The sequence below is a fragment of the Gopherus flavomarginatus genome, chromosome 1 (genome assembly GCF_025201925.1).
Source record: "Gopherus flavomarginatus isolate rGopFla2 chromosome 1, rGopFla2.mat.asm, whole genome shotgun sequence".
In the NCBI taxonomy this organism is placed as follows: domain Eukaryota; kingdom Metazoa; phylum Chordata; order Testudines; family Testudinidae; genus Gopherus; species Gopherus flavomarginatus.
The window spans coordinates 261,197,753-261,219,049 of record NC_066617.1 but is presented as its reverse complement, the minus strand read 5'-3'; the positions used below and the strand labels follow the sequence as shown (position 1 = coordinate 261,219,049).

Sequence of the window (21,297 nt, the reverse complement as noted above, 5' to 3'; positions counted from 1 at the left end):
CAGCTGTAAATGAATTTCCTTAGTATGACAGTAACTCTTCAAATGCAATTTCTGATTTTTCATTGTGCTCATTGTTATATCCGTGGCATAAACACATAGAAGTTAGATAGAAAGTAGCAACGTACTTTATTTCTTAGAAATCAGAATAATAACACAAGAACCCTAAAACAGACACAAAACAGTCTGCTCCCTAATACAGAGAGGCACAATCCACCCTACCTTACTATATAGGCTTTCTGTCTGTCTGCAGACTAAGTCAGAGGTCGCACTCTTCCCTGTAGAGCTCCCGAGCTTGCAAGCAGAACTAGGAAACGTGCTCTCCCCCACTCTGAAAGTAATGGACTGCAGTTCCAACACAGCCCTCAATATACCACACTCATTTGTTGTATTACAAAAGGAAAATTGTGTTTTTGTTTTACATCAGAAAATATTTTTATTGCACTGGTTTAGGAGATTAGTAAGAACATTTAGGACCAGATATACAGCTGGTGTAAACCGGCATAGCTTCAATGAAGTCACCAGCTGACCTTCAGTCTAAGTCACAAGTGTGAATGTGGACCGTTTCAGTATTCCTTTAAAGTTGCTACCATCCGGTGTCTGTGGTGGTCTGTGTGTTAAATACCATACGTTGGTGCTCATGTTTCAAAAGGGAGAACAAAGACTGGATGCTCCTGCAAGCTGAACTGTCCTTTTACTTGTAGAAGTGGCCAGAGCTGTTAAATATCTGAGGCTGACTCCTCGTCCAAACAGTTGCTTTTCCTGTTTTGATGGGGAATGTATGTGGGAGGCACTCTAGGCAGTATTTCAATGGTTAGTCCTGATGGACTGCTGTCATGATCTCCAATGAGTTCTTAATAGTAATGAATATGTAACTGTTATGTAACACTTTTCAGTAGACCTCAGAGGAGGTCAGTATCAGCCCCGTTTTACAGATGGGGAAACTGAGGCACAGGGAGGTGACATGACTTGCCAGTGTTCACCCAGAAGGCCAATGGCAAGAATAGAACCCATGTCTCCTGAGTCCCAGTCTAGTGCTCTAGCCATTAGGCCACACTGCCTCCCTCAAAGACTCTTAACCATACAGACCTTTCCAAGAGCACAGTTCCCAGCCTACCCACAGGCACAAGGATATGGCTAGAGTACTAGTCAGTGAGATAGAATGCTACTGTGCAGACACTCACTCCAACCGTATTTCTATAACCACACATGAAGTGGGGATTAGCACACTCCAGGCAATGTCCTATAATCACAGATTACATTGCAGGAAGATAGGAGAAACTCTAAGGGGATAGAGGGGAATCAGGGATGGGGGAAAGTTGAAGGACTGAGAGTGGGAGTCAGATAAGTGGTAGGTATAAGGTGGTGAGAGTCTATGCAAATGAGGCAATGCATAGTTTATTAAATATGCAAATTACAGTATTCCATCAACTTCTGTATTTATGCAAGTTTAGCAGAGACTTTTTCAAAAGATTTTAGTGGAAAAGTGACCTTTCTATGGAGCATTTTTGCAGAGTTTAATTTGTTTCCACTAACTCAAAAATTGGGGGGGAAAAATGAGCCTCCAATTTTTTCCCCTTTTTCTATTTTTTTTTCTTTTTGCCTTTCCCTTTTTGAAGTGGCTGAAAATAATTGTTTCTTGTCCATTTTTGAAAATAAAAAAAAATTCAGTATTGCAAAAGAAAATGGGGCAGGGAGAATTAAAAAAAAAATCATGAACAAATTAAACACAAATTGATCAATTTCAAATCCTGGAAACTACGAAACAATTTCAAACTTTTGAAAATTGTAATGAATTATTTTCCCTTTTTTGTCAGCTCAACGTACCAGATATGAGTAGTCCCTTCTGTCTGGCGTTGGGGGAACATGGACACGGCATTTTGGCACTGCCCTTGCTATCGTGTACTGGATAATATTTTGCAATGGAAAAATAGAGTGACAGGCATTCCATAGGTTGTCCAAACTAAATTAAAAAAAGAAAAGAAAATAGAAAACATCATCATCAAAGCGAATGTTATCATAGATCTTTACAATATGGATACAAGAAACAGTTAGTTATATTAAAGATATTATGCAAGTACCGCACCAGAGCAAAACTGCAATGTTTTCTTATGATATGGTAGTTGCATATCTCAGCAAAAGTCCTGACCCTGATTTCATGGAAAAGAGAATATCAGGACGCAGCACACATCTCTTAAAAACAGGATTTTCAGATAAGAGGTTTCAAAGTGGTCTTCCTACCACATTCAATACAACCTGGATAACAAAGCAATATATCAAAGAGGAAATACCTGATGATCTCCATTTGCAAAGCAGGAAGTGTTGGGTAGGGATTTCCATCTGGAAACACAGAGATGAACTGCCTCCAGGTTTACCACTGGATTTGGTGACATGTCGGTTCCTCTGCTTCAGTTCATTTGCAAATTACAAATATGTTTTCTTTTTTCATGGTAATATATGCATCACAAAGACATTTCAGGTCACTGTTATCCTTTCTTTAAAATATATTGGTCTCTGACAGTCCTCATATCTGGAATTTTAAAGTTGACTATAAGAAATATTAAAATAACCAAGATAATTACCTTGATAGTGAACTTGTGATCTATAAGTGAAATGTTCTGTCTTGTGCAATGTTTTCTAGTCCCTCGTGCTTCCAATGTATCATAAAAAAAATTAGAGTTTAGGCATACTACAAATGGAAGAAAACCCCAAACCTATTTTAAGCTCTTATATTAACACAACGATTAAAAAAAGAAAAAAAAATTAGCATAGGAAATTTCTAAACTGTTTGGAATATAAGTGCTCCATTGATTTCAAGTTATAATATGTTGATGTCAATCTGAATAAAATGTGTACACCTCTACCCTGATATAACGTGACCCGATATAACGTGAATTCGGATATAATATGGTAAAGTAGCGCTGCGGGGGGGTGGGGCTGCGCACTCTGGCGGATCAAAGCAAGTTCGATATAACGCGGTTTCACCTATAACACGGTAAGATTTTTTGGCTCCCGAGGACCGCGTTCTATTGGGGTAGAGGTGTATTTTAGTGAGAAAAGAGAAAAATAACTCTAATAATGCACCAGTTAAACACTGTGCATTTGTAACATAGTATATTTATGATCTTTCTGAAAGATAAAGATGAGTCGTTGGTACAAGATAAGAGTATTAGGAGAACTTCTTGAAGGAACTAGAGCATCCTACGAATACGCCAGCACTCTGCTTCTCTGCTGCTCCATTCATCTTTCACCATACGTACACACATCTTTACATTTCTGCCACACCAAATGAGTTGCTTTACTCTCAGATTTAATTTGACATGGAATGGTGGGTATCTTACATTTCCTTTTGTTTCTGTACATGGCACTGCTGGGGAAGTGCAACAGCTAGAGACTCAGATTACAAGCCATGTGTCTGTTTCAGTTAGGGTGACCAGATGTCCCAGTATCATAGGGACAGTCCTGATTTTTGGGTCTTTTTCTTATATAGCCTCCTATTACCCCCACCCTGTCCCGATTTTTCACACTTGCTGTCTGGTCACCCTAGTTTCAGTCTGCTGCTGAGAAAGTGCCATGTGCAGGAGCATAGTTGTTTCCTCACCAACCAACAGAACGTCCATGCTACAAACAAACAGGAACGATGGTAGAGAGGCCCAAAGAAAGGGGAAGAGTTGCATGGTAGCCTACTAGTACAGCGTCAGAGCTGGGGTGAAATCTGTTACCTTGCTGTTTGGGATCACTAGGCCAGGAGTTCTACCCAAACAAAGCTGAGATAAGAAGTGACTTTGTGTTGCTGTCTGATGAAGGAGCAGCACTGATGAGCTCTAAAGAAAGCTGAGTGTGGCACTCCTCCTTTGGATGGAAGGTCTCAGCTGTGTGGTCTGTTGGGAAGGGAAGCAAATGAAGAGGTTTAAAAAAACAAACAAAAAGCCCATCACAACAACACCCCTCCATCCCCAGCAACAGCCTAAGCCTCGGCGGAGAGAAAAAGGAGACAAATTAATATAGAAAAAAGGGGCAGTGGGTAATGTTATTTTTTTTAATTAAATGATGAATGGGCAGAAATAAAGGGTGTGGATGAAGAACTAAAAGAGCAAAATCCAGGTATCAAAGTGGGTAGGAGGAAGAGGGCAAATAAACAGATACAGCTTGCTTAAATATAGGCAAAAATAATGTATTTGAGTTTCTTTTGACTATCAACTGAAAAGATGTTGGTTATTAGACTCTCTTTAATTGGACTGGTAGCGGATAGGAAATGAGAGATACTCTCAATCCTTTCTCTCCTCCTAAAATCTTGGACTTCATCCCCCACCCTTCCTGACCTCCATAAGAATGTGTATGAAGTAAACTGCCACTGTCACAGGAGATTAGATTAAATTAGCCCCTTGTAAGTAGTGGGAGTTGATTGAAGGTTGAATTATGGCTCGAATCACTTGAAATCGTGTAACTGGTGTAAGTATTAAGCATAGTTTTTAACTGATATTCTAATATACCTTGTTTTGTTAGAATAAATATTTTAACTTCAGAAATATGTTTTCATAACGGAAAAGGGCTGCTATGAATTTTTTTCCAAAATCTTTAATTTTCTGAAAATATAATAGGGGAAATTAGTTAGTTTTCATTGTGCAGGTCAATGACTGACTACATTATGGTTGTGTGGATTTTTTTTTTTTTTTTTTTTTTTTTTAGGCCAAGATTTTCAAACTTGTGTGCTTAAGACTGGACACTTAAATCCACATTTAGGTATATTTGATCTTATTTCTTGTGTTCAGAGGTATTGAGCACCCACAAATTCCATGGTTCTGCTTTAGGCACTCAAGCTTGATCTTGGTGTGTAAAAAGTGTATATAGTTTCTGCAATTCTAGTATTTTGCTGTCATCTCTACAGACATTGGACTAGGAAGTGATTCCGTATGTGCACGACCTTCATCTCATCGGATAAAATCTTTTGATTCCCTTGGATCCCAGTCTTTGCACAGTAGAACGTCAAAACTCTTTCAGGGACAGTATCGAAGTTTGGTAAGTTCTGCTGGAATTTAATCATGTTTAAGGATTTTTTTTTCTTTTTATCAATCTAGATTAAAACAGTTTTGCAAGCCAAAATGGGTGAACTCAATTTCACAAGTCCTTGACTGCTTTTTTGCTCTTGCATACATATAACTGGTGCCTCTGAAGTTATGCTATGTTTCAGTGGCCTTTTTTTTCATTCTCTTCTAAAATAGAGTCAGTCTTCTACATGCCCGCAGCCAGAAGTATTTCTGTTGTAACACTAAGCACTTGTTGTTGTATGAATGTGTACATATTTTTTCTTTTATTTCTTTTTTTTTAAATAAAGAATCACCTCTCAAAAGGGCAAATTTTCCATCTCCTCCAGTGGGGGACTGTGTCATCCCAACTCTCCAGGGTTTCCAGTGGAAGGGAGCCTCCTCTAAAGCTTTGTTCACGCAATCCCAGAGAGGGCAGTTTGGAAGATCTCCCAGCCACTTAGCAGTTTTGGAAGCCTTGTACACTGAGACCCTGAGTCCCAGTTTTTTGAGGACACACACATGCGCGCGCGCGCACACACACATACACTTTCACTCACTCTTTCTTCATACACGGAACCACATTGTTGAAGTGTCAAGTATACACATCTTAAGAATCTGTGTTGCAACACCTAATATGGGGTTTGCCACCAAATTGAGAATCTCATAGTTAACAGACTTGTAGCTTTACTGGAGTCACAGAGGACAAGAGACTGCTACCAACAGCACAGTCCTCAAATAGCTCCTAGTTCCTTCTTATCCCCAAAGTATGGTGGCCTGAGAGAGTCTGTCTTTGTGCACTTGTAATAACTGATTCCTCAGCAATAGCTATAGGATCACTGTGATACTATGTGAGTGTACTGTGTATATGTCACATGCTCGAAGCAATTGACTTCCAACTATGTTTTGAACACATTATAGTCAGTGTATAGTAAAAAAAAGTACCCTCTTGCAGGTGGGGACATGTGAGACCAGGTTCAATTTTTTCAAGCTTTTTCTTAAAACTCCACTGTGGGAGCATCAGTTGCAGGACATCCCAACCCAGTGGAATTTTAGTTAGAAGACTCCTAATTACTGAAGCCCTGGCATGAAAACTGACTTTGTCTGTCTAGGAATATACAGCCTGTTCTATAAAGAAGGTAGTGGTAGTTATTGGCTGGCTTGTCCATTGGACTCACTTTCAGATTTAGAGAGAGCAAATGTGGAGGCATGCCACAAAACACACTGGGCTGTATGGGCTGCCCTCGCCACTGGTTTTCCAAATCAGGTTGTCCAGCAGAGAAGTCATGTACCAAAACATACTTTCCTGTTCTGACGCTTCCAGGGGGAACCCGGCATTGTGAGACATCTCACTACCACCTTCCCTTCACATGAGGAAGCCTTGTCTGTGCCTGCTGGGGGTCAGTTCCCCATTTCTGGTGGCCCCAAGCACTCTCTCCTAGGCCTCCCAGACCTCTCAGTCTCTACAGGTTAGTGATAGGCACACTCCAACCCTCAAGCCCTCTGAGTGTTATCCTCCTTTCGTGAGCCACACACGCTGTCAGCTTGCCTCATGGATGAAGGATCCAGTGTGGCGCTTGGCACTCCAAGATATACCCAAACAATCCATTGTCCTTTTTTTAAAGTAGGACATGCTCCTGCTCTTTGTTCCATCCTGTAGACTTCCTCTGTTGTAGATTTTACCATCTCTTACTGTATGTGGCTCAGTATGTAAACGAGCATACTCTGTAAGGCATATGATACACAAATGACCAGACAGTGAGAGAGTTTTCTGTTATCTCCTGCCTGAAAGAAACATTCCCGAGGTATGTCACCTTCTGGTGGAGTTAAACCAGGTCAAGACCTTAAGAATCTTTCTTTTTCAGTATAAATACTTAACTCTTTAAATATTATCTGTACCTATGTTTTGCATGATTATGCCAACCAGTGGGCTACTGGCTCTCAGATCTCACATGCTACCTTTCAGTGAACTAATACACATTCATCCAACCCAGGGGATCCCTGTATAGGCCTGTATAGGAAAACAAGTCTGCATGATCATGGGGATCTTCCATTTGAATCACACATGCTGGTGCTCTCATGCTTCCAGTATTAAAACAGCCTGGGAACTTCTAAATATTATAGATGATAGTTTCCTAACTCAGAAAATGTTGCATTAGATCTCCTCTTGACAGATATAGAGGATCTGGAATTGATTACATTTATAATGTGCAAACAGAATGAAGTCCACACCAGTGATATATATACTTCATACTTTAAAAGGATTAACTTCACAAAACTGAAAATAATCATGAGCCAAATCAGCTGGGAGGAATATTTAATCAGAAAAATGTGAAGGATAATTGGGAATTGTTTAAGAATATGTTACCAAATATCCCAAAAGCCACAATCCCACAACTGAGAAAGAAGGCCATATCTGTTAAAAAAAAAAAAAAAAAAAAAAGAAAAGAAAAAAAAAAAAAAAGAATTGGTTTAGAGGGTAGGTGAAGGCAGCACTCAAAAATGGAAGAATTGAGAATTTGATAATCATCAATATAAATCAGAAGGTATAAATGGGAGAAAATTGACACAAGGAGAACTCTGTAGTCTGCAGAGTTAAGGAAAATGACGAGTTTTTAAGTATATGAGGAACAAAAAAAATACTAACAGTGGTATTGTTGCATTAGTAGATGTAAATGGTGGAATTATCAATAATAATGCAGAAAAAGTAGCAATGTTCAATAAATATTTGTCCTGTATTTGGAGAAAAAACAGATGATGATGTCATATAACAGCATTCTTTCCATTCCACTAGTATTTCAAGGGGATGTTAAACAGCAGCTACTAAAAGTTAGATCTTTATAAATTATCAGGTTCATATAACTTGTAGCCAAGCATTTTAGAAAAGCTGTCTTGAGGATCTTGCTGGACCAACATGTTGAGTTTTTTCCAATAAGACTTGGAACACCAGGGAAGTTCTAGAAGACCGGAAAAAAGATAACGTTCCAATATTTAAAAAGAGTAAGCAGGATGACCTAAGTGATTATAAGCCTGTCAGTCTGACATAGATCCCGGGTGAGACAATGGAGTGGCTAACAAGGGAGTTGATTAATAAAGAATTAAAGAAGTGTAATATAATTAATACCAATCAGCATGAGTTTATGGAAAATAGATCCTGTTAAACTAATTTGTTACTGTTGTTTTGCTGAGGTGACATGATTGATAAAGGTAATAGTGCTGATGCAGAATACTTAGATGTCGGTAAAGAATTTTGCTTGGTAGTGTATGACGCTGATGAAAAAAAAAAGCCTATAAAGATATAAAATTAACATAGGCCACATTGAATGGATTAAAAAATTGCTAACTGATGGGTCTCAAAATGCAGTTGTAAACGAGGAATAGTATTTGAGCAGGTGTGTTTCTAGTGGGATCCTGGAGGGAGCAGTTCTTGGCCCTATGCTGTTTAACATTTTTGTCAGTTACCTGGAAGAAAATGTAAAAACATCACTGATAAAGCTTTCTGATGACACACAAATTGGGAGAGTGGTAAATAATGAATACATTGATACAGACAGATCCAGATTGCTTGGTAAGCTGGGTGTAAACAAACAATATGTGTTTTAATATGGCCAAATGTAAATGTATACATCTAGAAACAATGTAGGCCATACTTACAAAAGGGAGAGTCTTTCTTGGGAAGCAGTGATTCTGAAAAAGACTCATAGATTCATAGACTCTAGGACTGGAAGGGACCTCGAGAGGTCGTCGAGTCCAGTCCCCTGCCCTCATGGCAGGACCAAATATTGTCTAGACCATCCCTAATAGACATTTATCTAACCTACTCTTAAATATCTCCAGAGATGGAGATTCCACAACTTCCCTAGGCAATCTATTCCAGTGTTTAACTACCCTGACAGTTAGGAACTTTTTCCTAATGTCCAACCTAAATCTCCCTTGCTGCAGTTTAAGCCCATTGCTTCTTGTTCTATCATTGGAGGCTAAGGTGAACAAGTTTTCTCCCTCCTCCTGATGACACCCTTTTAGATACTTGAAAACTGCTGTCATGTCCCCTCTCAGTCTTCTCTTTTCCAAACTAAACAAACCCAATTCCTTCAGCCTTCCTTCATAGGTCATATTCTCAAGACCTTTAATCATTCTCGTTGCTCTTCTCTGGACCCTCTCCAATTTCTCCACATCTTTCTTGAAATGCAGTGCCCAGAACTGGACACAATACTCCAGCTGAGGCCTGACCAGCGCAGAGTAGAGCGGAAGAATGACTTCTCGTGTCTTGTTTACAACACACCTGTTAATGCATCCCAGAATCACGTTTGCTTTTTTTGCAACAGTATCACACTGTTGACTCATATTAAGCTTGTGGTCTACTATGACCCCTAGATCTCTTTCTGCCATACTCCTTCCTAGACAGTCTCTTCCCATTCTGTATGTGTGAAACTGATTGTTCCTTCCTAAGTGGAGCACTTTGCATTTATTTTTATTGAACTTCATCCTGTTTGCCTCAGACCATTTCTCCAATTTGTCCAGATCATTTTGAATTTTGATCCTGTCCTCCAAAGCAGTTGCAATCCCTCCCAGTTTGGTATCGTCCACAAACTTAATAAGCGTACTTTCTATGCCAACATCTAAATCGTTGATGAAGATATTGAACAGAGCCGGTCCCAAAACAGACCCCTGCGGAACCCCACTTGTTATACCTTTCCAGCAGGATTGGGAGCCATTAACAACTACTCTCTGAGTACAGTTATCCAGCCAGTTATGCACCCACCTTATAGTAGCCCCATCTAAATTGTCCTTTCCTAGTTTATCTATAAGAATATCATGCGAGACTGTAACAAATGCCTTACTAAAGTCTAGGTATATCACATCCACCGCTTCTCCCTTATCCACAAGGCTCGTTATCCTATCAAAGAACGCTATCAGATTAGTTTGACACGATTTGTTCTTTAAAAATCCATGCTGGCTATTCCCTGTCACCTTACCACCTTCAAAGTGTTTGCAGATGATTTCTTTAATTACCTGCTCCATTATCTTCCCTGGCACAGAAGTTAAAGTAACTGGTCTGTAGTTTCCTGGGTTGTTTTTATTTCCCTTTTTATAGATGGGCACTATATTTGTCCCCTTCCAGTCTTCTGGAATCTCCCTCGTCTCCCATGATTTCCCAAAGATAATAGCTAGAAGATCAGATACCTCCTCTATTAACTCCTTGAGTATTCTAGGATGCATTTCATCAGGCCCTGGTGACTTGCAGGCATCTAACTTTTCTAAGTGATTTTTTACTTGCTCTTTTTTTATTTTATCTTCTAAACCTACCCTCTTCCTGTAAGCATTCACTATATTAGACATTCCTTCAGACTTCTCAGTGAAGACCGAAACAAAGAAGTCATTAAGCATCTCTGCTATTTCCAAGTCTCCCGTTACTGTTTCCCCCTCCTCACTGAGCAGTGGGCCTACCCTGTCCTTGGTCTTCCTCTTGCTTCTAATGTATTGATAAAAAGTCTTCTTGTTTCCCTTTATTCCCACAGCTAGTTTGAGCTCATTTTGTGCCTTTGCCTTTCTAATCTTGCCTCTGCATTCCTGTGTTATTTGCCTATATTCATCCTTTGTAATCTGACTTAGTTTCCATTTTTTATATGACGCCTTTTTATTTTGTAGGTCACGCAAGATCTCGTGGTTAAGCCAAGGTGGTCTTTTGGGCCCTTAATAGTGTCCCTTTGAAAAACTGCCAACTCTCCTCAGTTGTTTTTCCCCTCAGTCTTGATTCCCATGGGACATTACCTATCAGCTCTCTGAACTTACCAAAATCTGCCTTCCTGAAATCCATTGTCTCTATTCTGCTGTACTCCTTTCTACCCTTCCTTAGAATTGCAAACTCTATGATTTCATGATCACTTTCACCCAAGCTTCCTTCTACTTTCAAATTCTCAACAAGTTCCTCCCTATTTGTTAAAATCAAGTCTAGAACAGCTTCCCCCCAGTAGCTTTTTCAACTTTCTGAAATAAAAAGTTGTCTGCAATGCAGTCCAGGAACTTATTGGATAGTCTGTGCCCCGTGGTGTTATTTTCCCAGCATATATCTGGATAGTTGAAGTCCCCCATCACCACCAAATCTTGGGCTTTGGATGATCTTGTTAGTTGTTTGAAAAAAGCCTCATCCACCTCTTGCACCTGATTAGGTGGCCTGTAGTAGACTCCCAGCACGACATCTCCTGTGTTTTTTACCCCTTTTAGCCTAACCCAGAGACTCTCAACACTTCCGTCTCCTATGTCCATCTCCACCTCAGTCCAAGTGTGTACATTTTTAATATATAAGGCAACACCTCCTCCCTTTTCCCCTGTCTTTCCTTCCTGAGCAAACTATACCCATCCACACCAACATTCCAGTCGTGTGCATTATCCCACCAAGTTTCAGTAATGCCAACAATGTCATAGTTGTATTTATTTATTAGCACTTCCAGTTCTTCCTGCTTATTACCCATACTTCTTGCATTTGTATATAGGCATCTAAGATACTGGTTTGATCTTGCCTCCCAGGTTTGCCCTGACCCTCCTTCCTCACTGCCATTATAGCTCGTGCTCCAACCCATCTCCCAGGTCTTGTTCCCCACTTACCTGTGGGTTTGCTCACCTGTCCCCGTCGAACCTAGTTTAAAGCCCTCCTTACTAGGTTAGCCAGTCTGTGCGTAAATAAGGCCTTTCCCCTCTTCGAAAGGTGAACGCCATCTGTGCCTGGCAGTCCTTCCTCGAATAGCATCCCGTGGTCGAGGAAGCCAAAGCCCTCCTGGCGACACCATCTTCGTAGCCAGGCATTCACCTCCACAATGCATCTGTCTCTGCCCGGGCCCCTACCTTCAATAGGAAGAATCGAAGAGAATACCACCTGCACTCCAAGCTCCTTGGATCTGGGGGTCATAGTGGATAATCAGGTGAACATGAGCTGTGGCCAAGAGAGCTAATACAGTCCTGGGATGCATAAACAGAATAATCTTGAGTTGGAATAGACAAGTTATTTTACCTCTTTGTTTGGCGCTGGTGCGACCACTGCTGCAATACTGTGTTCAGTTCTGGTGTCCAGAATTGAAAAAGGATATTGATAAATTGTAGATGATTCAGAGAAAAACTGTGAGAATGATTAAAGGATAAGAAAACATGTTTTATAGTGATGGACTCAGGGATCTCACTCTGTTTAGCTTTTCAAAGAGAAGGTTAAGGGATGACTTGATGAGTCTATTGTTACCTATATGAGGAACAAATACTTAATAATGGTCAGAGAATGGAGCAGAGAACAGTGTAATATGATCCAGTGGCTGGAAGTTGAAGCTTGAGAAATTCAGACTGCAATTAAGGTATACATTTTTAATGGTGAGAATAATTGGCCATTGGAACAATTTACTGACACTCATGGTGAATTTTTATGCCATTGTCGTTATTAAAACATAGTTGCAATGATAATTTAAGTCCCATCCCAATTCTAGGCCTTCCAGAGCCTCTAAACAAATTTTATTCTGGAGCAGTCTCTGTTAGTCTTTGACATAAGAACAATAGGAAAAAAATTGTTCTGTAATTATACCAAAAACAACTGAAAGGCAAACACTTTGACGAGAAGGTTGCACCCATTGAAATGAATAACATACACTCATAGACTTTAAGACTAGAAGTGTGACCTCCTGTACGTACCCAGGCTACAGAGTTTCACCTACCCACTCCTCTGATAGGCCCATAATTTATGGTTGAGTTACTGAAGACCTGAAATCTTGATTTTAAAGACTTCAAGTTACAGGCACCAACCATTTACTCTAGTTCAAACCAGCAGATGGCCCATGCCCCATGCTGTAGAAGAAGGCAAAAAAACAAACAAACCGGGGTCTCTGCCAATCCGACCTGGGGGAAGATTCCTTCCTGACCCCAAATTTGGTGATCAGTTAGACCAAATTGAGTGCCCATCAGCCAGACATCTGGGAAAGAAATTTCTGTAGTAACTCAGAGCCCTCCCCATCTAGTGCCCTATCTCTGGCCATTGGAGGTACTTGCTATTTTTAGGCAGTCGCATTATATTATGTCCTCTGTGAATTTATCAAGCTCATTCTTGAAACAGGTTAGGTTCCCCTCAACCCTTCTTCTCCCCTGGGAACTGCCTTGCATGTGGCACAAATCAAACAGAAATGATTGAAACGCTTCACCCTGCATTTACTCCTCCAGTTAGATTTAAAGTTGCAGGTTTGTTAATAGATGCTGCAAGTGAGGGAATAGAGGAAAAAAGAATCAGCAAGGATACTAATGCAAGATGGTTAGTTGAATCCAAACTATGACCTGATAATGGCTGTAAGCATCCATACAGGCAAATATTGTTACTACTTACTGCCATTGATTCTGTGCCTCAAAATAAATCCACTAACTATTGTGTCCAGGTTTTTGTGAAAGCACCGTCCCAGAAAGCAGAGGAAAAATATGACCAGGATGTGACTGCCATTTGCTCAAACAATGAAAATGCAAGAAGTATGGGTAATAAGCAGGAAGAACTGGAAGTGCTAATAAATAAATACAACTATGACATTGTTGGCATTACTGAAACTTGGTGGGATAATACACACGACTGGAATGTTGGTGTATATGGGTATAGTTTGCTCAGGAAGGATAGAGGGGAAAAAGGGAGGAGGTGTTGCCTTATATATTAAAAATGTACACACTTGGACTGAGGTGGAGATGGCCATAGGAGACGGAAGTGTTGAGAGTCTCTGGGTTAGGCTAAAAGGGGTAAAAAACACAGGAGATGTCGTGCTGGGAGTCTACTACAGGCCACCTAATCAGGTGGAAGAGGTGGATGAGGCTTTTTTCAAACAACTAACAAAATCATCCAAAGCCCAAGATTTGGTGGTGATGGGGGACTTCAACTATCCAGATATATGTTGGGAAAATAACACCGCGGGGCACAGACTCTCCAATAAGTTCCTGGACTGCATTGCAGACAACTTTTTATTTCAGAAAGTTGAAAAAGCTACTAGGGGGGAAGCTGTTCTAGACTTGATTTTAACAAATAGGGAGGAACTCATTGAGAATTTGAAAGTAGAAGGAAGCTTGGGTGAAAGTGATCATGAAATCATAGAGTTTGCAATTCTAAGGGAGGGTAGAAGGGAGTACAGCAGAATAGAGACAATGGATTTCAGGAAGGCAGATTTTGGTAAGCTCAGAGAGCTGATAGGTAAGGTCCCATGGGAATCAAGACTGAGGGGAAAAACAACTGAGGAGAGTTGGCAGTTTTTCAAAGGGACACTATTAAGGGCCCAAAAGCAAGCTATTCCGATGGTTAGGAAAGATAGAAAATGTGGCAAAAGATCACCTTGGCTTAACCACGAGATCTTGCGTGACCTACAAAATAAAAAGGCGTCATATAAAAAATGGAAACTAAGTCAGATTACAAAGGACGAATATAGGCAAATAACACAGGAATGCAGAGGCAAGATTAGAAAGGCAAAGGCACAAAATGAGCTCAAACTAGCTATGGGAATAAAGGGAAACAAGAAGACTTTTTATCAATACATTTAGAAGCAAGAGGGAAGACCAAGGACAGGGTAGGCCCACTGCTCAGTGAGGAAGGGGAAACAGTAACGGGAGACTTGGAAATGGCAGAGATGCTTAATGACTTCTTTGTTTCGGTCTTCACTGAGAAGTCTGAAGGAATGTCAAATATAGTGAATGCTTATGGGAAGAGGGTAGGTTTAGAAGATAAAATAAAAAAAGAGCAAGTAAAAAATCACTTAGAAAAGTTAGATGCCTGCAAGTCACCAGGGCCTGATGAAATGCATCCTAGAATACTCAAGGAGTTAATAGAGGAGGTATCTGATCTTCTAGCTATTATCTTTGGGAAATCATGGGAGACGAGGGAGATTCCAGAAGACTGGAAGGGGACAAATATAGTGCCCATCTATAAAAAGGGAAATAAAAACAACCCAGGAAACTACAGACCAGTTAGTTTAACTTCTGTGCCAGGGAAGATAATGGAGCAAGTAATTAAAGAAATCATCTGCAAACGCTTGGAAGGTGGTAAGGTGTTAGGGAATAGCCAGCATGGATTTTTAAAGAACAAATCGTGTCAAACTAATCTGATAGCATTCTTTGATAGGATAACGAGCCTTGTGGATAAGGGAGAAGCGGTGGATGTGATATACCTAGACTTTAGTAAGGCATTTGTTACGGTCTCGCATGATATTCTTATAGATAAACTAGGAAAGGACAATTTAGATGGGGCTACTATAAGGTGGGTGCATAACTGGCTGGATAACCGTACTCAGAGAGTAGTTGTTAATGGCTCCCAATCCTGCTGGAAAGGTATAACAAGTGGGGTTCCGCAGGGGTCTGTTTTGGGACCGGCTCTGTTCAATATCTTCATCAACGATTTAGATGTTGGCATAGAAAGTACGCTTATTAAGTTTGTGGACGATACCAAACTGGGAGGGATTGCAACTGCTTTGGAGGACAGGATCAAAATTCAAAATGATCTGGACAAATTGGAGAAATGGTCTGAGGTAAACAGGATGAAGTTCAATAAAGATAAATGCAAAGTGCTCCACTTAGGAAGGAACAATCAGTTTTACACATACAGAATGGGAAGAGACTGTCTAGGAAGGAGTATGGCAGAAAGAGATCTAGGGGTCATAGTGGACCAGAAGCTTAATATGAGTCAACAGTGTGATACTGTTGCAAAAAAAGCAAACATGATTCTGGTATGCATTAACAGGTGTGTTGTAAACAAGACACGAGAAGTCATTCTTCCGCTTTACTCTGCGCTGGTTAGGCCTCAACTGGAGTATTGTGTCCAGTTCTGGGCACTGCATTTCAAGAAAGATGTGGAGAAATTGGAGAGGGTCCAGAGAAGAGCAACAAGAATGATTAAAGGTCTTGAGAACAGGACCTATGAAGGAAGGCTGAAGGAATTGGGTTTGTTTAGTTTGGAAAAGAGAAGACTGAGAGGGGACATGACAGCAGTTTTCAGGTATCTAAAAGGGTGTCATCAGGAGGAGGGAGAAAACTTGTTCACCTTAGCCTCCAATGATAGAACAAGAAGCAATGGGCTTAAACTGCAGCAAGGGAGATTTAGGTTGGACATTAGGAAAAAGTTTCTAACTGTCAGGGTAGTTAAACACTGGAATAGATTGCCTAGGGAAGTTGTGGAATCTCCATCTCTGGAGATATTTAAGAGTAGGTTAGATAAATGTCTGTTAAGGATGGTCTAGACAGTATTTGGTCCTGCCATGAGGGCAGGGGACTGGTCTCGATGACCTCTCGAGGTCCCTTCCAGTCCTAGAGTCTATGAGTCTATGAAAATAGAATGAAAAAAAGAGACTTTCATGAGTGTCGTCAACCTAAACTTCTGAGCCAAGGACTATTTAATATCAATGAGGAAGAAGTAACACCTAATACAAACCTAAAACACATTGTGAATGTTCCAAAATACTTCTGCAACAGTCATTCTTATGTTTGAAGAATGGCTGTTTTAATAAATGTATCACATAGTAATTGTGTTACTTCCAATAAATCTTTGTGGGTTTTTTCCAGAGCAGGGTTGTCACGATTTTCCCCAGTTTAACTAGAATTCAAACACTTCAGTCCAAACACTCCAGATCTGAATCTCCTAATATGATGTATTACAGAAATAAGTTTGAGATGCAAACACTGACATAGATCTAAACGTTAAGATTTTGGTTCGGGTCCATCTGTTTTCCCTTCCTCACCCCTCCAGTCTCGATCTCGGAGAGAACATTTTTCCGTGAAGCAGTTCTGTTTCTTGGTAGTTGTAGGGTTACCACACTTCCGGGTTTTTCCAAGACATGATTCTCTTTTTGGTCCTCCGATCTCTTGAAATGTGAAGAAATGTCTGGGATTTTGTCCTTGCTTGTGGAAGATCAGAGAGACCCACGTCCCGAGGGCCATAGCTAGACTCTTTAACTCCTGGGGCAAGCAGGGGGAGGGAGAGCTCAATGGTTTGAGCATTGGCCTGCTAAACCCAGCATTGGGAGTTCAGTCCTTGAGGGGGCCACTTAGGTATCTGGGGCAAAATCAGTACTTTGTCCTGCTAGTGAAGGCAGGGGCTGGACTCGATGACCTTTTGGGGTCCCTTCCAGTTCTGTGAGATAGGTATAAGCAAGCATATGTAAGCTCCCTGCCTTTGAGTCCTTGTCATTGTTCCACTCCCGTGGCTTTGCGCCCTGGGTCCCACTTGCCCTGGCCTGATTACGGTCCTGTTTTTCCTCCACACTCCAATTGGTCCCTCCCCTTTATCCGCAGCTGCTGGATCCTGCCTGGCCTGCCAGGTAAGTGGAGCTGGCCAGCACCTCTCAGCTGGGCCACCTCCCCCACTGCTGAGCTTCAGAGCCTAGCAGGGAGGGGTGTCAGAGCTAGGCCCCAGCACCCCCGCAGGGAGGTGCTGACTGATGGGCTGGTGCTGTGTCCTGGGCCTGTACCAGCCATCCTGCCACTGTGTCAGGGAGCGCAACACTGCCCCTTACTTAGAGTATGAGGCTGTATGCTCTGCCCTCCAGCACCCCCCAAATAATGTCTCCAGCAACACCCTTCAATACCCCTTCCCAGTACACACACACACACCCCGCTAGAGCCCACCAACTGTACTACCTCCAGCTCCCTTTCTCCTTCCCCTGGCAGTGTCTTCTGTTTGGGAACTTGAAACAGGGTAACCCTAGGTAGTTTCCAAAGACATTTTCAATTTGTGCTATTCATAGAGATCTTGAATCTGGTCTTTGAAGAGCACAAATCTTTTTCTTTTTACTTTTGTTGGCCTTGTCTGATTCTAAGACGTCTGAGTGGCATAAAGTACTGCCTAGATTGATAGACACAAATCACAGAAATACAATGGCTAGATAGATGAACCCTTGCATATTGGGGTCTGCAGGTCTTGTACTGCTTCTGATAAAAATGGTGTTTTAATTTTAATATGGTTCTTTTTGATGAAGAGACTTGTATATTGGTCATGAAATAACCCTTGCGCACCTAAAGTTCTGTCCTTCATTTACGTTTTCACTTTTTAGGACATGACAGATAACAGCAATCATCAACTGGTGGTGAGAGCAAAATTCGGTTTTCAGCAGACCAATGAAGATGAACTTTCTTTTGCAAAAGGAGACATTATTCATGTTACGAGAGTGGAAGAAGGAGGCTGGTGGGAAGGGACTCACAATGGCAAAACAGGATGGTTTCCTAGTAACTATGTCCGAGAAATAAAATCAAATGGTAAGTCTGAAAGAGAGCATATTTGCAAAATGTGATTCTTGGCTTTCAAGAAGAGATGGAAATAACTGATTATGTTTCCTAATGCATGCGTGATTAGTGTTCCGTATGTACACTCAATCTGTCCCAGCCATAAGAATCCTTAATTCTTACAAATTATTAACACAGTTTTTGTTCCTAGATTGAGTACATGGGGGAGGAACATTTTTCAAGGTTCTGAGAGAGTGCGCTATAGAGATGTAGACCTATCTCTGTTTGTATCCACTATATTTACAATCACGTTTGCCTTTGTCACCTATAACTATTGATTTCAGTATTGTGAGGAAGGGGTGTTAAGTGGTGGTTTGTTCTGGTGTTGACTTCTGTTATTGATAACTTTTCCAGGGAGGCTCTCCACATTCTCAAACATTTTCTGCTAAAATCTTACCATCTACCTAGGCTGGTTAGTACATAGGTGTTTCATGGAAATTACCATAGACTGTTGGGGTTGGAAGGGACCTCAGGAGGTCATCTAGTCCAACTGCTGCTCAAAGCAGGACCAATCCCCAGACAGCTTTTTGCTCCAGATCCCTAAATGGCCCCCTGCAGGATTGAACTCACAACCCTGGGCTTAGCAGGCCAATGCTCAAACCACTGAGCTATCTCTCCCCCACTTTGTGCTTTTTTATTATTGACCACTGCATGGACAACCCTTAACTTTTAACGTTCTGTACTTTGCATATAATATCTAAAGAAGCCAGAGTGTTCTTAAAAGGTAATCTCCAACGATATGGAATTGTAAGTGTTAAATGGAGCATGTCGTATTTTTCATAAAAAGTCTATCTTTTTGAAGTAAGTATGAATAATCGTATTTCTGTGTTGCTAGCTATATATTTTAAGCATGCCTTTGTACATTTTCAAAATGATTCTTTCTGTCTTCCTGCTCAAAATATGCATATTAATTTGAGAGGAGACAGGCTTTCTATTTCATTGTGTATTTCAATAAATTGTCTCCACACACTGGATTTTTTTTTTATATACATTTTTTCATACAGTGTAAAGGGAAAAATACTGGTAAGCGTGCACACACACATATTTAATATTCATAAGCTTTGGGCAAGATTAGCTTCTTTAGACAGAAGGATAATTTGTTAGTTAAATTTGGATGCGTGTTATGATGATATATGTAACCGTTCCCATCTGTCATGCTGATTTTTATATGAAATCTCTCTTCTTCTTTTAATAAATTTCCTTTTCATTTTATAATTGAGGTCAAGTGCTGTGTGTCATACAGGCGTGGTGGTCTAAGGTAAAACTGGTAAACTGAGATACGCTATTCCTTTGGGAACAGAGGATCTGGGATTTCTGTGTGCATCCAGTGATCAGGGACTGGATTCCAAAGGGAGCCACTTTGAAGGAGTGCATCTGTTAGCAAGCTTGTCTTTGCCTTGCTGGTGGGCTTATGCACATATTCCCCATGATTTAAGAGGGAGAGTACTTGAGTAGCTGATAGGCTGATTTTGTTAGGGAGTTAACGCCCATGCAAGATAGGTTGGACCCTACCAAATTCATGGTCCATTTTGGTCAATTTCACAGCCAGGGGGTTCTAAAATTAACCACTGTAACTGTGAGGGGTCCTAACCCAAAATGCGGTCAGGGTGGGGGGGTTCACAAGGCTATTGGGATTGCTACCCTTTCTTCTGCTGGCAAGGGTGCTGCCTTCAGAGCTGGGCAGTCAGAGAGGAAGGCTGCTGGCAGATCGCCCACCTGTAAAGCCAGCATCACCTCCAGCAGCAGTGCAGAAGTGAGGGTTGCAGGGTATAGGGGATGGGTTACTAATGATCTGGTTTTCCTGGCAGTCTCCTGTCCCAGAGTGGGGCTGACAGTTGGGGCTGCAGCCTCCCCACGTGGGGGTTATAGTTCCAGCCGCAGCTTCGTGGGGCGAGGGGAGGCAACAGCTGGAGCCATCCGAGCTTCCTGCAGCTGGAGGAGATCCCAGAGGTGGGTCAAACCCACCCCAGGAACAGCCCCTGCAGGGGAAGAGGAAGTCTCCTCCCTTCTCATCCCCAGCGGATTAGCAGCTGGAGCTCTGTGTAGGGCAGGAGCCCTAGCTGGGTGCCATGTTTCACAGAGGAGATTAGATTTCATAGTCATGAATTTGGTAGGGCCCTAAAAATATGTTGGAGTTTATTAATTTGTTTATTTAGGGTAAAGGAAATAAATTATAAGATAAGTAAATAGATTAAATGGCAAAGAGATCAGACTGATTAACCAAAAGGGGTCTGAGCTCAAGGGATTGACAGGCTTAGAGGACCAACATGACACAGTTTTCAGTGAGGCAGCCAAAAAGGTGGGTTGTTACCACCCTCCCTCCTAAGGGGTACAGAGGAATGTTTAGGGGGTGAGTGATGACACCAGATGTCGGGCCTGGGACTCTCAGGCTCAGCCCAGTCAGCGGGCCTCAGGCTCTTAACCACAGCCCCAAGTGGTGGGCTTCAGGGAGACTCGGGCCAGCCCTGTGTGGTGTTGCATTTTTCCTTGGGAAATATGGTCATCCTATGTAGGGGTTTCTATTAAAATGGTATCAAATTACACCAGAGGAATGTCGCCTCAAATTTAGAAACCTCAAAAAAGTTGATATGTTAAGTCATGGGGAATATGACGGTAGATTGTTTGGGAACATGGATAAAGAGCAAAGACGCAGACAGCCAGGATGAGTTGATAGCAGTTCTTTGAGGTTGGCTCTGAGGAAGTGCAAACTGCTGTGTGGGAAGAAACTCCAGCATTACTGGAAGCAGCGGTAGAAACAGCTGACTTGTACAAACGAGAGACTATTCAGGGAACTCAGGCTGCATAGGGAAGGCCAGGAACCTGGAGTAAAAGTGGATTCCCAGTTTGTCTGTGGGAATACAGAAGGGATTGAGGGAGCCAAGTCCACACTGCCTCAGTACTGGTCTTCTACTAGTAACTCTAGTTATTGGACCCCGGCCAAAGAAGGTTTTACTCTTGGGTCCCTTGATCACATGAAAAGGCAATGCCCTAAATATGGTGGTTCCAAGTTCAT

The 21,297-nt window shown here is 41.4% G+C and overlaps 1 protein-coding gene across 5 annotated transcripts in view; it reads left to right on the top strand.

Annotated features, from left to right (window-relative positions):
* ARHGEF7 (Rho guanine nucleotide exchange factor 7) overlaps positions 1-21,297 on the top strand; it is a 228,893-nt gene that overhangs the window by 87,897 nt on the left and 119,699 nt on the right. For all 5 annotated transcript variants that reach the window (XM_050948141.1, XM_050948175.1, XM_050948144.1 and 2 more), the window contains exons 4-5: positions 4,886-5,016; positions 18,056-18,257. In XM_050948141.1, the coding sequence (XP_050804098.1) occupies positions 4,886-5,016; positions 18,056-18,257 (333 nt within the window). The remainder of the gene's footprint in view (positions 1-4,885; positions 5,017-18,055; positions 18,258-21,297) is intronic.